We start from the raw sequence: 16,665 nt of genomic DNA on the forward strand, positions 1-16,665 counted from the left end.
GAGAGAATGAACTCACAAAGGGGCTGTGAGGAGGCTTTGGCTTTGTTTGCCATCATTAATTCAGCATCGAAACAGCTCAGGGGGAAGCTGGGAGCCGCTGATCAGAAGAGCGGCAGATATGACAGGCGAACAGGTGCCCCCTCTCTCCTCCCAACACTCTTCCCTTTTAGCTCCCCTCCTCAGGTCTTAATTGAGGTGAGTTGTGTATTTGGGCCATCTGTGTGCTGACAAAATAAAGCCGGCTTTGATTTATGGCACCTCGGGACATATTAGTGTCTGAGTTTCACCAGCCAGAACCTCGACTCTGCATATAAATCCAAGACAACAATAGGAGGAGGGGGGGAAATTTTTCTGTTTTTATACCAGAATTAGAGATCAGGAAGTGTTTGTTTTCATAAATGAGATGAATCACAATACATTGTTCTTTCTCTTAATATGACATTTTGCAGCCGGGGATGAAATCGTGTGGCCTATTCTAATTCACTGTCTGCAGGAAATGTAACGCACGATAGTCGACACATATTCATGAGCCAATTTGGACCCATCTGCGTAAAGATCAGAGCAACTGCATCAGCCGTCGAGCGTGTGACGTAATAAATAGTTAATAAAATCTGCTGTGGCAGGTTGTGAGGTCATTGACAAAAGACTTTTAACCAAGAGTTCTGGGTCAAGCAAAAAGTCAGTGTTTGAAGTCAAAATTAATCCTAAACTTAAAGGTTTAATATGCAATATAACATTTTAAACATTTATATAGCAGATATTAAACATTTCCCTACTTAATATATTGTTGAGAAATGATTTTCTAAAAAAAAGAGTGAAGTCAAACTCCCTCTGGGTTTGTTGGTCTTAGCTCTGTGTTCACACTGACAGGACGGCACTTCCTTTAGTTTCTTTTAATTGTCACTCAAAGGCTCTAACATGTTTCACACATGTTTTTTCTTTTTTTTTGCTTGATCCCCTCCCTTTCCAACCCTGCCACCACGTGAGGGAAGAGAAACGACCTCGCCCACTAACTTGCAAAAGTACAATTCCAGGAGAACCAACGGACTTTCCAAACTTAAGAAAAGACTTTGGTCTAAAAATACTTTGAAGACAGACTGAATGATATTTTGGCTGCACATCTGAAAAGTATTTTCAGTGCATCTGAAAAGCCCTCAGCTGGAACACTGAGGGATGGTGGAGGAGGAGGGGAGGTGGTGCTTTGAGGGACAGATGAGGTATGGTCAAAGAAAAGCTTTGTTTTGGTTCGTCCAAACATAAAAGCAACACAACATACAGGACGAGGACCTGAAGGGATGATGGGGATGTCAATGCTTAGTATCGTTTCGCCTTCACACATGCACAAAAGTCCTTAAAAAGACCTGAAATTTTCTGACTGAGCTGAAAGTGTGAACGCAAACAGTCACATTAGTCACTCTGACTTTACCCAGATATTTATTTCTACAAGCCCCATTGTACATCTACCACGTGAAGTTGGGATGAGTTTAGGTGAGGACACGGAATGAAAAATTCAGGAACATTCTCTGCGAGTGAGGTGATGAGGCGTTTGTATCCTGCAACTGGGTCAGGACAATAGACCGTTGCAATGTAGGTGCACGTAATGAATATCACACTTGACATGCCTGATTCTCAACAAACACCTGACAACACCTCCTTCCAATTAGCTGTCCATATAGGCTGCAACCTCTCTGCTCTTCCATTAACCAGCTCTGACCTGCACCAGTACTGAACTCTCGCTCAGCCCCACCACAACACCCAGAATCCACCTGCAGATCTCCGACTGGGAGGTTGAAGATATCATCCCATCACTGCCCAAAGTTCTGCATGTAAATTAAATCTGTGAGGAGAGAGTTGTCTGACTGAACTGTCATTATGGCCTCAGACTCTGTTGCTTCTCCTGCCACTTCTGTGCCGCTCATTTTACCTCATTTTTTGCTTCCTGAGACTTCAGACTTCTTTTTTCAGAAGACCATAAAATGTAGTTGGAGGTCTCTGTAGTCAAAGCCGTACATTGTGCAACTTTGTTGATCTTGCCTTGTAGGACACATGCAAACAATGCCTGGAGGACTTTTGACCCTGTATTTGGGGTGGCCCACCCTTACCCCCCTATCTAAACCGATGCCGCATTAAGTAGAGTTCCCTGACAAAAAAATCTCTTCCTGCTCTCTCTTACTCGTCAAACTCATAACTCTGTGTGCATCTCTGCTCGAATGCAAATTATGTCTGGATGCTAAAAATACCTTTGTATCAGGCAGCACTGACAGAGGTTAAAAACACCTCCAGTTTGCCTCTCGTAGATCAAATAGAAACATCAGTATTGATATCAGTCTGTTTCCTAACCAGCTAAAAACTCCTCACGGGAGATTCAAATACAGATTGAAGACATAAATCGGGATGATTAGAGTAAAAATACTAAAAGACTTAAGTTGCTTATCAGTCATTCACTTCAAAACAACTTTCTAGGGTTGCCAGGTTGGGGTGACAAAACAGCTTTTTAAACCAGCAAAACTTCAGAAGTAAAGTATGCCCATGTCGATCCATGCACTGTATCATTTTCAGACACGTTATAAAAACTAGAGAGTCAATATTCCGTGTGCAAGAGGTCCGAACAAGATTATCAAACTATTACTAAGTGAGCTATGATCAAAATTGTGATTTCTATCAATACCGGTCTCAAGACCAATTTTTGGAGGTCTTGGTCTCGTCTCGGAATCTAAAGCATTTGTACTCGGTCTTGTCTCGGTCTCAGACTGGGCGGACTCTGGATTTTAAATCAAGACCACCACTGATCGGCTATTTTGCCACAACATTACTGTGATTAGAAGGAAAACGCCTCTTTTTAAAAGAACAAATAACTTAATTTCATTCATACTTTGATTTGTATCCCTTGGTTACGGCTGCAACCTTCCCGGTCTTCCTGGTCTTGGTCTTGACTCAGTCTTGATCCCTAAATGTTTTGGTCGTGCCCCGGTCTCTGAGCACTCTGGTCCTGTGTATGTCTTGGTCTCGGTTACTGCGGTCGTCTCGACTACAACACTAGTCTGTATTCAGTCGTATTAATACAATTCTGAATTAATATTGATTATTTATTTTTCTGTTTATCTGAGAGCTGAATCACTGCAGCTGCATGACATCTGTGGCAGTGTCTGAATATAAGAGACCGGCTCAAAGAAACCAAGGCAGAAACAGAACAGCCAGAGCATAAAAGACTGAAACACAGACACACACACACACATGCACACACACGAGTCGGCTCTAATGATGTGTCTACAGTCTGCTTACATGACCATTAGGCAGCTCGAGTACATGGGCAAAGCGTGATATTCCAGCAGCACTTAGCAGCCCGTGTGGCGCCAAGCACCGATAGTTTAGCTCACATTGTGTGCTGTGGGTGTTGATGGCTGTTAGCGGCCGGGTTTCATGGCTTATTCTCTCAGAGGAACACTTTATGAGATGTGGACACACAGCCTCTGAATGCCTCGCTCGTGTCTGAATGTGCTGCTCAATGTAGCTGAGCAGAAAAGCCATCAGAGGATAGTTTGTAATCTCTGTTAACCACAAATGTCTTTCCCCCCATGCAGCATTTATTTAGGCAACCCTTTTGTGATGTGGTCTATTTTTAGTGCTTTGGTGCAGGAAAATATCTTTCAAATGAAATTATAATGGCCATCTCTGGACACCTGGAGACTGATGAATGACACATTCGATTTGCTTAATAAAGTGCAGTAGGACATCTATACTGAGCAATACTAACATAGAGTGCACTATAATATGCATTACATGAACACAAGCACTGGAAAACCAACACAACAAGTGAAGACTCTTACATAAACAAAGCTTTAAAACAACTTTGGTTCAAATCATAAAATCAGCGATACAGCAGTTAAAATATTTTTTTTTAGTTTGAGCGACATTTTGCCGATTTATTACAAATCTAAATTAAAGATAGGCGTCTACAGCGAGTCATAGGGTATGGTATCGAATTGTATGGTATGTTATGGTATCATATTTCCTTCCAGGGGGAAGATTTTCAGAAACTCTGTTTAAGGTGTTTGTGTAGACGGGGAAAATGCACCTTTTTAGTTTGTAAGGTCACGCTGTGCGCTGGTTTCTCGTCCGTTTGACGTCATTGTGCGACGCTGTCACTTTTGTTTACATGAGATCAGTGCGATGGCAGACGTAACTAAACCAGCGCTGGTGCTAACTGGACTTTTTACATGCTCACACATACATACACAGTTACTCTCCCACTATGTTCATGAGCAGAGACGCCTGAACTTTGTAAATGAAATGGTCGTAGCAGAGGAATGGAGAGCAAATGTTTGCATGTCATGGACATCGTTGTTGACTTAGCGTGCTCAGGACAGCCGTAACAGTGCATTTTGTGCTTTCATGAGGTCGAAGATGTTCTTGGCGCGTGTGGACGGGATTATTATTATTATATGTACCTCAGAAAAACATACCCGTCTGCGTGTGGACGAGCTGCTGAATCTTTGAGATTTGCTCTTTTTTTTTTTATAAAGTTCTGTTAATGTAAAGGTTTCTGACTTTATTTATTTTTATACTAGTCGCAAAGTGAATGATGATCATGTAAATCCCAAAGTAAGAAAATGTGATACCTCAGAAAACATGTGCACGGTCCTCTGTGTGGAATGAACCCCCTCACAGGCTTTAATAGTGTGTTCAGTTATCAGCGTAAAGCGTGTGAGGGCTCCGTTTTCTCTTTTACTCTGCTGGACTGAAGGTTAATTGTCCGCATGTTCAGGGTCAGTCCTCCCCAGTCCTCCTCCTCGTGTATTGTAAAGCTAACACCCTCAAATTTTCCCTCTTTTTCTCTCCCTCTGCTTCTGTTTTTCATTCTCTGGAGCTTCTTTCATTCACCACATTGTGCTCAGGCCTTCATTCTTCGCCCCGGCATTTTATTCCAGCCCCGCTTTGCAGCTCCCTTGGCGTGCAGATGATGATTGGAAATGCTGAAAAGAGCGGGAAAATCTGGAGCCCATCTCATCTCAGATCTTTTGTCTTCTGTTTAATTTGACAGAAAACAAAAACAACAAACGAGACGGGTCCAACTGAACAGTCTATTGAAAACAAATCCTGGGATGTTACTGTGTTTGACTCTAGAATCACATTATACAGTTATAGGTGGTATTTTCCTGTTGTTTCTAAGAACCAGTGTGCACAGTTTGAGTTAATATAATCTGCCCTCTCAGGCCATTTCCCTCTCCAATCATTGAGTTGCAAATTGCCACAGAGTCACAGTCAAACGTGGACTGCAAAGCAAGTGTTGTGATTTGATTTATCGTCCCATGCCTCAGCTGTTGGCTGTAAGAGAGCCACATCAATAACACCTGTGTGTTCAGCAAAAAGCGACAAGTTAATTACAAGAACAAATGAAAGAACTTTCAGGATTTCTTCTAGTGAGAGAGAGAGAGCATAGTTCAGGGCACCACAGGGTGCAGATCTGTGTATATATGTATTTATATTATCAGGGTGTTGCCTTGATATTTATCACATTCTGTTGCAGAAAACTACGGTCTTTATTTGGTATGGAGCAGATGTCTTGTAATTCCCTCCATAAGTACACTCCATTTATCAACTTAAAGTAACACTGAATGAACCACCGAGCCAGAAACGGGGAGCAAAGATGCTAAAAATGCCAATTAGCGCTAACATTTTAATACATTCAAACTACAATTTAATTGACCTTAAAGACAGACCTCTCTGACAGTCTATTAGTAAAATCAACTTGACTTCAAGATATATTATTCATCCAATGTTTGCATGAATTATCACCAAGATTACCACATCATTACAAAGACATCAGAGGTTAAAGGTCACATATGATGCAAAATATACTTCACCATGTTTTTCTTACACTATTATGTGTCTCTAGTCTGTCTACAAAACCCCTCAATGATGAGAAAAGTCCATCTTCTCCGTCTTTCACCTGCTCCACTTTTCAGAAAATGTGTGCTCAAACAGGCCGTTTGGAGATTTTCCCTTCATGACATCACAAAGGGCAGTAACCCCTCCCCCAGGTGGGTGACACTCCCACAGCTAGGCGTTTGTTCTGCCCTCTGAGTCTGCCCTCTCTACCTGAGCTACCCAAGCCCTTCCAGAGAGGGGGCGTGGTCAGACACAGCTTATTTACATATTTAAAGGTACAGACACAGAAACAGCCTGTTCTGAGCAGGGCTGAAATAGAGGGGTTTATAGACATGATCAAATACAGGATCAGAGTGGATTTAGAACAAGAGACTTCACATACATGTTTTGGGGAGCTCTAAGACTTATTTACCCTGGTTGAAGAGGAGGAGAATATGTGACCATTTTGCTTTTGTGATGCTTAATCAGACACAGTCCCTTCCTGTTTCTCAAAGAATCCATGCTACGAATTATGGATTATTTTAAGTCTTAAAATAATAATAATAAATTGTGGGTTACAGAAATATTTATCTCCAGTACAGTTGTCTTCAGGAATGAGACCAAGGCTGTTTATGCTACAGGCTGTTTAACATAGTGCTCAATAAGGATTGCCTTACGTATAGTGCAAATGGACACTAGAGGTAGTGCAATTTTTAGCGTCAACGTTCAAATTGGAGGTTGCCACTTGATTTATTCCGAAATGCAACCAAAGACATGTATCATAAAATGTAGAGCAGTGAAAATACATGGCTACCAAGGCTAAAGCACACTGTTCACTTGTATTTGCACCTTCTGCTTGTTGCTTTAACTCTGCATATGTTCATCTATGATTCTCAGGGTTTTCAATAGGAGAGCAGTGTTAAATAAAGGTAATGCAGGTGAATGTAAGGCATTGTGAGGCCCCCTCTTCTGCTCTCGGGTTAAAAGCACATTATGAAGTAAGGTCATTAACATTTTGAATTTCTACATACCTCAGCTAAAATGTTGGCTCTGCAATTTTGCAAGGAACTACTGGAGATTTTTGGCCCTAATTCATTCCAGTGAGGGGCTCAGTGAAACACATTTGCTTATAAAGCACTTCACTTCATGCAGAGTTCAGTCTTTTTGAACTTTGGACCACACATCTTTAGAGCTTAATTAAGAAGAATCGTCCCATAACTCATGAACATGGCTTTTTTGTGGCTTAAGAAAGAATTGGGCTTAACAGAACTGCCGTTCTTCTTAATTTAGGGAATTGGATGATGCTAGCACAACACCATAGACTGTATAAGACCTAGCCCTAGTGACTAACCCATTGGTTTCCAGATGGGCTTCATGTTAAAGATAAAGATAAGCTTTATTGGTTGCCATACTGGAAATGCTATCTCAACCTAACCATCCAGCGCCAAAGAGGTCAAGCTGAAGTGATCCTAAAGCATCCTGGCACACAACGAGAACACCCCCAACATGTCAGTTAGCCCAGCATCACCACGGATTATGCAAATGTGCACAGATCTCTTAGCATTTATAAAAAATCTCAACGGATACTTTATAAAAAAAATTCACCCCTGTACAGATTTAACCTACCAAGAAAGAATTTGTCTTCACCGAAACTGTTTCTTGAACCAGGCTGTATACATTTTAATTTCCTCTGTAAATATGGACATTTATAATATGGGACTTAATAGGGATTTGTTGGCTTTTGAAGCCAGCCTCAAGTGGACACTCACAGAACTGCAATTTTTTGCACCTCCACATCGTCTACATTTTAACACTGAAGGTAGTAGCTAACGTAACACACCAAAATTACTAACTGAGGGGGTTATAAAGCATTGTGGGTAATGTAGGAGCCAACTTCAAACAACAAGAAAGACGACAACTCTGGTTCGGCTGGACTGGTTCTGATCCTTTTTTAAACAGTCCATTGGGACAATGTTACAAGAGTAAAGTGATAAATGTGTGTAGTACTCTGTGAAGTGAGGTGGGCCTTGTTATTCACTACATTTGATTTCCTTATTTATTTGTTTTATACAAGGACACCACACCAGCAGCAGAGAGGCTGCTGCTTGGCTGCAGTGAGTGTGTGGACACTGATAGATGTTAATAACAGTCATTACTAAGCTGCACACTTCACACTTGTGGAAAGCTTTCTGTCACAGCACTAGAGTGAATATCATCTGGTTAAAGAGTATAAAGTCCAGACATTTATCAGACAGCTTACATCACAAACAGCAGCCTGGTCGTCAGCCCAACACGAGAAAATATGATGATTTAATTACACTAACGGTGTCAGTTTTGCACATGCAGACCCCTGCTTGCAAATATAAATAAGTAAAGACTTTGTAAACAACCCTTGGAATAATGTTGCATCTTAGGCCCTGTGTCCACCTAGCCTTATTTCGGGCAGAAAAGCGCAGGCTGTGCGGTCATGTCTGTCCTGTCCCTGTGACAACAATCCTGGGAAAAAAAAATACTGTGAAGATCTTTGAAAAGCACGCGATAGGAGCAGCCGCATAAAAAAGGCGGAGCACTCCCACAGAATAGAGGCTTGGGCTCTGCGCCTTTACTTGAGGCCGCCAGCTGCTGCAAACGTTCTCTACTCATGAAAACAATTTTTAAAAAATATGATGGCGCTCAGAAAAAAAACACTAGGTGGACACAAGGCCTTAAAAGTAAATGGAAAACAAACATGTGGTGTACATGAAGCATCCACAGCACGTTATATTTAGGAACATCTCATGGTTAGCGTTCAAACAGGAACTAACAGCACGCCTTGTGGCTTTATGACCTTTGAATGGATCATTTAATGGAACAATTTAAACATGTTTTATATCAGCTGCAAAGAAATGTGAGAATAAAGACCAAATAGTAGGAAAAGAAGATGAGACAGACTGCAGGAATAGTGTCATATATAATACGTTGAAGACTAAATGTTAAATGCTAAATGTTGGTTCTGTAAACTAGCAGCTTCCCAGTATGCAACGTTTCTGGGCTTTTATGTGCAGTTACTGAATGACCCACTGAGAGGCTGAGGATTTTACCCCCCCCACCCCCTTTCCCATGTTTCTATTACAGTACGTAATGTATGTAAAGCAAAATGCAAACACATTCTGAAGAGCTTAGTTAAACTGGCAATTATAGCTATGAAAATATTGTCCTGTCACCAAAATCACTTTTTTAGACAACATGCACAACAAGAAAGATGTAGATAAATGGAGTCTCTTGTGTCTCTTTTACGGGGCAGTGTGTAATGTTGTAAATTATGTAGAAATATTCTGTTTGAGTCTTTTGCACAAAAGGTGACCCGAGAGAGACAGAGAGAGAGACAGAGAGAGAGAGAGAGAGAGAGGGGGGGGGGATATTGAAATGCAGGCCACCCAGCTGGAGGAAAATGGCCTCTACACTTGATGATGCGGGCACTTACCATTAGGCTACCGGTGCACCAACAAACAGATTTCCTAATTTCTATAAGTTAATTTCTATCTTATTTTCATTTTATTTGAATTGTTGTTTATATCTTGGGTGAAGCCCATAGAATATATAATACGTGGTTGTGGTCTCTTGGTTTTAAAGACTAATTTTTGGGGCATTTGCATCTGATGCTTTTGAAACTAATTTGTTCTACAAGCCTGTCTTAAAAGTAATGCTTTTTTCATCAAGTATAGCACTACTTAATACCATACTCTAAAGCCAAACAAAACATAACACTGTGCACAACAGTTAACTGACATGTAAATCAGAGTATTGGTTCTTTACACTGATTCTCTTCACCCCCAAAAAATAAATAAATCAATCAAGTCACCAGATATTTTTCAATGTTCAATAAGGTTTATTTATCAAGAAGAAAATTTAGCGTGAAACTTCTGAGAGCAGTTCAGAGATCCATTTCACTTCCGTCTGTGCAGAGACTTTAGTAAAGAATTCACGTTTACACTGAATGCTTCAGACGGAGACAGCGCTGCTCGCCTTGCCCAGCAGTCTTCCTAGCCTGAGGGTGACCAACTGGCTGTCTGGCCTGTGGTCAGGTATCTGCGAGGCCATGCTGGCCGCGGCGCCGGCCATGTTTACCAGATGCACCACTCCCTCAGGTGAGCGCACTACAGCTGGCAGGATCCAGCAGACACACTGGCGCTCAGCCCGAAACATGCTGGATGACGCCTGAGCCTGAGAAGTGCTCAGATAAACATGTCTGTATGCACAGCAAAAACCCAACCAACGGACGAGGTGAATAATGAGCACAGATAAACAGCAAAGACTGCACACTTCATACTCAGAGGCAATCCTATGGAATTACTACAGCATCATAAAATACAAAAGTGTCAGAATGACTGACAGCGTGGAGTTTATACCAGGTGACACCTTTGACTTTGTTCAAAGTTTTTAAGAAGTATTCAGCAAGAATTATTAATATTTGTCTTTTTAAAACTGAGAGAAATATTGTTTTAAGACATTTGGATGCCAGCTGCAAAGGCATCACAACATTAGTGAGTTCTTGATACTTATTGGCTGCAGGGAGTCCATTGATTCCTGACCTTTGACCTCTGCAAAGTCATCGCAGTGAAACTGTTCAAAGCTCTATATGCACTGCAGGTGTAGATAATCTCCTTAAATGTTTGCGCACAATGGAATTGTAAAATAAACTTTTTGAAATGGAGGTTGGGTGAGTACGTATACAGGGAGAGAGTGAGGTGCATGGGACACCCTGCTGTGTATTAAGAGAGGAGACGTGCACGAGTGTGTGGTCATGAGAACTCATAGATGACCCCCCCCTTGACTGCACCACCACAGGTATACCCCAATATCAAAATGTGTATTAATATTTACAAAGAAGATTGTTTTCTTTATAAAGGTAAAATTTGCTTTTAAAAAAAATAATAATAATCTTGGGCGTTCTTGGCCTTTATTGGATATGTCAGCTGAAGAAGGACAGGAAATGTTGGGAGGAGAGAGTGGGGAGGGCGGGATGACATGCAGGAAAAGGCCAAGGTTGGACCCGAACCCTTCCCCAGCCTCTGCACACGGGGCGCGCAATACAAACACAATTTTCTCTGCGCACCGAGATGTGTCTTCATAAGTGGGGCTCGTCTTATAATCAGGGTCGTCTTGTATTCTGGACAACACGGTACTTTCATTCTCATAATGTAAAATTGTTACTTCTACATGAATTAGGGGTTTGAAAACAGAGTCCCCTGCAGGTTAAGATAAAAAAAGAGAAAAGGTTCTGATGTTGTTGTACTGCTGGCTTGTGTTTTCATTTGCACAGCTGAGTACATGTGCAAGAACTGAATTTCTATGAGGATTAAAAAACGACGAATCCCCTAAAAGCATCTCAAACGCTTTGTCTTCTGTTTTTATGTTCATTTTTAATAAATTCTTTAGAAAGCCCAGCGAGGAAGGGGACTTTTCCACATCCCCTTCATAAGCAGCCACATTATCATAAATCCATTCCAATGAAATCCTCACCCTGCACCAACCTCGGGGAGGGGGGGGATTCTTCAGCATGAGGAGGCCACCTCACCTGTTTGAATAGGAGATGATTGCCGAGTGTGTCTGCCTTGAGCAGCCGAGAGCTCTCGGAGTTTAACCCTTCAGGCTAAACATAGATCCCTTGAGACCCTCTTCAGCTCCACTGAGTGGGCTGTTAGCCTCACGGAGCGTCTGTTTGTTTCTTTCCTCGTGTCTCATGTCGAGCAGGCTCCCCAGGGACCGACTGGTTTATTATTCAACAGTCTGCATTTAGTGTCCAATTAGAGCTGAACATGATACATTTGCTTTGAAAGTCCCAGTTTTTCAGATTCCTTATTAGACTCTGCACTCATTCATGTGTAGCTGTGGAATCCAAATCTTTGTGGCTAACGGTTAGCGGTAAATAAAACATGGGAATTATTTTGAAATGGTTTCAAGAGTGTTAGTGTAAAGTAGATTAAAACCATTTTCAACTTCTTGGTCTGTAGATTATTTCAGCCAGCAGGCGCTAACATTTAGTTACGTTGTTCACAAGACGACAAACCAACACGTTTTCTTCTTTGTAATGTCAAACACACACTTCAAGAAACTACTGTTGTCTGACCCTGCATTCATGTGGTGTCAGACACATCGGGAAAAACAAGTCTCTGAGTTTGATAATGCACATGAACGCCAGCTCAAGTCTGAACAACAACTCAGAAACTCAGGAAAGAGTAAGTCGCCTGACTTGCATTTGATGTCATATTCGTCGTCACATGGGGGCTAAATATATTTTGTTAATGTCAAGATATTTAGAATGAATTCACTTATTGCACATGGATTCTGGACAACAGCTAAATTGGTTCAACGGAATCTTTGTTATTTTGATCTTTTTCACCTTCAATCCAAAACTCAGAGTCCCTTCAGAATCCTGTCTTGATTTTTTATTCTGCTGCCCAGCCTGTGACTTACTTCTTACGACAGGTATATTCACCTTACAAACAGTATGTGTAAAGCTTTCTGTGTGTCCCCACGGGGCTGAGAGACTCGCTGTGGTGCAATTCAATTTGAAGGGCCGACTGATTGGCTGCGAAACCTTATTTTCCAAGTATTGATTCTGGGAGCAACACGTAAAATGCAAAAAAAAAAAAACTCAACAAGACGGATCTGCTGTCACGTCTTACAGTAGAAATCATGCAATCAGTGTCACATACCTCCACCGGGGGGCCTAATTCCACTCATTGCTGCTAAATAGTGAAAACCCTTTGGTTCATCAATCATCAATTCAAGGAGCACTCTTTAGTTAATAGTCCAGTCTTTACTTGCTGAACCACCAGGCCACTGCATTTATCTGTGAGAGCGAGCGGATACTGCCTCTATGTGACAGAGGGAGGAGATGGGAGCAATATGTTTTACTTTGATTGCTGGATTCTCTTTCTCGCTTGGCTTGCTGCACTATAATTCCCAATTTGGCGCTGTCTGCTATCATGATTCAAAATTGAAGATTACAGCAAAGATTGACTATCTCGACCCCCCATGGAATACCCTTGATTGGTCAATCTTGTAGAAAAGGGCTTGCTTTAATGTGAAAGTCAATATTTCCTGAATGATATAGATAAGTAATACCTTGTGACGCATCATTTAACCCAATGCAGAAGAAAGTTCTTGAATGGGCAGACTTCTCTGGGCTTTAAACTGAGATCAACCTTCACTTTTAATTCATTATTCAAGAGATATACAGACACACCAAAGATATTATGGTGGGAAAACAGATTGTTAAGTCAAATAAATGATTAAACTAGCGGGCAACAGATTTACTCTTTCATTTAACACATGACTAATATTTTTACAGGTTCGCCCTAAATGCCAGTCAGATATCATGTACAAGGTGTAACGCATACCATGTTGTAAATAACCAATGGGAGCGCATCAGAAAGAATGCCTCATCAAATTCAAACTTGGAGCATTAAACTGGTTAGAAAGTAAACATGGACGAGACTTTGACGGCTGCTGTCAGCAAGTCCCTATACAGACTGAATTCAAAGTTGGATGCTTGCTAATGTTGTTTGCATGGCCTTGCAAAGGTATGTTGAGTTGGTGAACATTTTAGTTTGCTGAATGCTTGATTATAATGCCATCCTAGTGACCATTAGGTCTTTAATAAACTCCACGGATAACACAAACCATTGAACAAACAATGACAGCTGTGGACAAAAGCTGCTTCTGTTTCTGCTCTATTGTTTGTTTTCTTTTAAGTCTCGGAGGGAACATGATGAGAAATAATCTCAAAATGATTCTAGTAGTAGTCTTTTAAAAAGTCACCATGCAAGAAGTCTTTTAAAAGCTTTTATAGTCTGTGACTTAAATGTCAAAGTCTACTTTACCCAAGGAGACTCTGGAAAGACCTCACTCCCATATGTTATTAAAGTACCTATAACTATGAGAAGTGTTGACTTTAAAATAAGAAAGTGTCAATAGATTTGGTTTGAGTGGTCCGTATAAGCTCATATAAAATGACACTTTCATTGTTACAATTGATATTCTGAGCATCAGTCACAGTACAGAGTAGGAAACAGTGCATATACACTTATGTACAGCACATTGAAGTATCTTCTTTTAACCCCATGAAATAGCTCCCTATGGCATCCATGGAGAATTTTCATTTTCCTGTCTAATAGCCAGAGCGTTATTCCATTTTATTTGAAAGTTAAGGTTTCACCATTGGGATCATCATGTTGTTCTTGCTTTGATGGTATCATTATGCTCAGTTAGGTATGATGGCAAAACATGCACAAGCCACAACATCAAGGGGGAGGTCTTGATTCAAAAGCAAATCACCACCGATAAATGTGCTGCTGAACCAATTGCAGAGTTTAGAGGCTTAATGTATGTACTTGATAAATGAAACGGGTCACACACTTGCTGACAGATGTTTTTCTCTCTTCCCCAGGTTACAAGTGCTCGCGCCTCAAAGTCAGACATTGTCAAGTCGGGAAGCCCCAAATCAACACTAAAGCATATATGGACAGAAAGCAGTAAGGATATGTCCATCAGTAGGCTGCTGTCACAGACTCTACAGGGCAAAGAGAACAGCACAGCCTTGGACCTTCGCTATGACACTCCTGAGCCCTACTCTGAGCAGGACCTGTGGGACTGGCTGAGGAACTCCACAGACTTGCAGGACTCGCGGCCGCGGGCTAAACGGCGGCCAATGGTCAAGACGGGAAAGTTCAAGAAGATGTTTGGCTGGGGGGACTTCCACTCGAATATCAAGACGGTGAAACTCAACCTGCTGATCACCGGGAAGATCGTGGATCACGGCAACGGCACCTTCAGTGTCTACTTCCGCCACAACTCCACAGGCCAAGGCAACGTGTCCGTCAGCTTGGTCCCTCCAACCAAGGTAGTCGAGTTTGATGTGGCGGCGCAGCAGTCCGTCATTGACGCCAAGGACTCAAAGTCCTTTAACTGCCGCATCGAGTACGAGAAGGTCGAGAAAGGCGCCAAGAACACGCTCTGCAACTTCGACCCATCCAAGACCTGCTACCAGGAGCAGACTCAGAGTCACGTCTCCTGGCTCTGCTCCAAACCGTTCAAAGTCATCTGCATCTTCATCTCCTTCTACAGCACCGACTACAAACTGGTGCAGAAAGTGTGCCCGGACTACAACTACCACAGTGACACTCCCTACTTCCCCTCCGGTTGACGTTGCTGTACACTTACATACAGGAATGTCGAACGAGTCGAGCACAGACTGGGGCTTCTACCCACACCAGAGAAATGTGTTTGTTAGCCGTACTATCCCTAAACATGTCCATACCGCAGTGTTGAACAATTTCCCACTTTAATGTTCTGATTTTTGCGGAGATGGTGTTTACTTTTAACTGTCGAGGTGGTTTATAGGACTGTAATGTTTTTAAATCGTTTGTGATTATTATCAGTTAGAAATGTTTTTGTTCATTCTGTTTTGTCTCTGTTGAACCATGCATAGATAGCAGGGGCTTATTAGTACTTCTGGGACCATTATTTTATTCAACTTGACCCTTTCTTTGTTGTTTCCTTCATGTTTAGTTCGAACTTCATTTCCAACTGGATGTTGAAGACTTTGTTTTCCTCTTTAAGCGCTGATGTGTTATCTCTCTGGACAACAACACATGGACTGTTTGCCCCTGCTGTGCTATTAACGCTCTGCAGTTTATCCTGCATAACTGGAAAACAAAATCAACTCCTCATTTAAGAAATGTTTAAAAAAAAAAATTAAATCCTCAGATATTTCTACCAAACCTGCAAGGCAGCTGAATAGGACAGTGAAGATCTGAATGTGGTGCACTCAGTAATCCGTGGTCGTCGTACCTGTTCACGGAGAGGAAAGAACACACTGTCGATCTTCAGCTGTTGTCAGAGTGAACCTGCTAGTCCAGCTAGTTGTTGAGTTTGTCGGGTGATTGGTTCGTTCTCAGCTGATTGAATGTCTGATCACCCGACTGTGGAGTGGGTGGTTCGTTGGGGGATGGGGCTTGCTCATTGTCACTTAATATATCAAATGTAATGTATTGAATTCTATATCTTAGAGCCTAATTTGTATGAATGGTTTGTATTGTAAATAGTTTACCCCAATTGCGCTGCTTCTGTACATGCCCCCCCATGAGCTGTGTGTTTCCCTCTCGTTCACTCCATTTATGCTCGTTCTTGGTTCCCCAAACAAAGAAAATGATGTTGCTGCCCTAGATGTGAATTTCATGAAAACAGCAATCCTGTACAGAAGCTGTAAAACTGACTCAATATATTAAAGTATTCATTGGAAGTTTCTTTATTGGGGGGTTGGGGTGGGGTTGGGGTTGGAGATGTACAAATGAATTAAAGAATACAGTAAATTTTATCAATTGATTGTTGGTTTGTGTGAGTTCTGTCCATGACCTTTGCTGTGATTTTAATGACTGCTCTCACCTACAACTCCTCGATGAAAGTCTGACTGATATCATACAAAAGGGTAATTAATGCCCTACGTCTCTAAAAGTACCAATCTGTAAGATATCTACTGAAATAAATGATAAAGTGACCTTACTATATGATCAGACATTAAGGGAACATGCTATGTTGAAGTGCTGGCTTCTCTGACAACAATGCAGCAGCCAGTATGTCCTCCTTCTAACTTCAAGGCACCCCCACACAGCCGTTTTGGACGCCCCTCAGTTTGCCAGATATGAGAGCAGTTATCAGGTCAACAGGTGTTGCAGCGATGGAAGCGGGTAAGAGAAGTGGTTCAGATAGAAGTGATTGTACCCGACCTAAAAAGCCTCTGCATGTTTCTAA

General features: G+C 41.7%; 1 protein-coding gene across 1 annotated transcript in view; it reads left to right on the forward strand.

The window, feature by feature from the left end:
* The window catches only part of nxph1 (neurexophilin 1), a 48,858-nt gene extending 33,355 nt beyond the window's left edge, over positions 1 to 15,503 (forward strand). The window contains exon 2 of the mRNA XM_061059944.1: positions 14,303 to 15,503. Within this exon, the coding sequence (XP_060915927.1) occupies positions 14,303 to 15,058 (756 nt within the window). The 3' untranslated portion in view covers positions 15,059 to 15,503. The remainder of the gene's footprint in view (positions 1 to 14,302) is intronic.
* Positions 15,504 to 16,665: the final 1,162 nt, after the last annotated feature.

The sequence above is a fragment of the Labrus mixtus genome, chromosome 16 (assembly GCF_963584025.1).
Source record: "Labrus mixtus chromosome 16, fLabMix1.1, whole genome shotgun sequence".
Classification (NCBI taxonomy): Eukaryota; Metazoa; Chordata; class Actinopteri; order Labriformes; family Labridae; genus Labrus; species Labrus mixtus.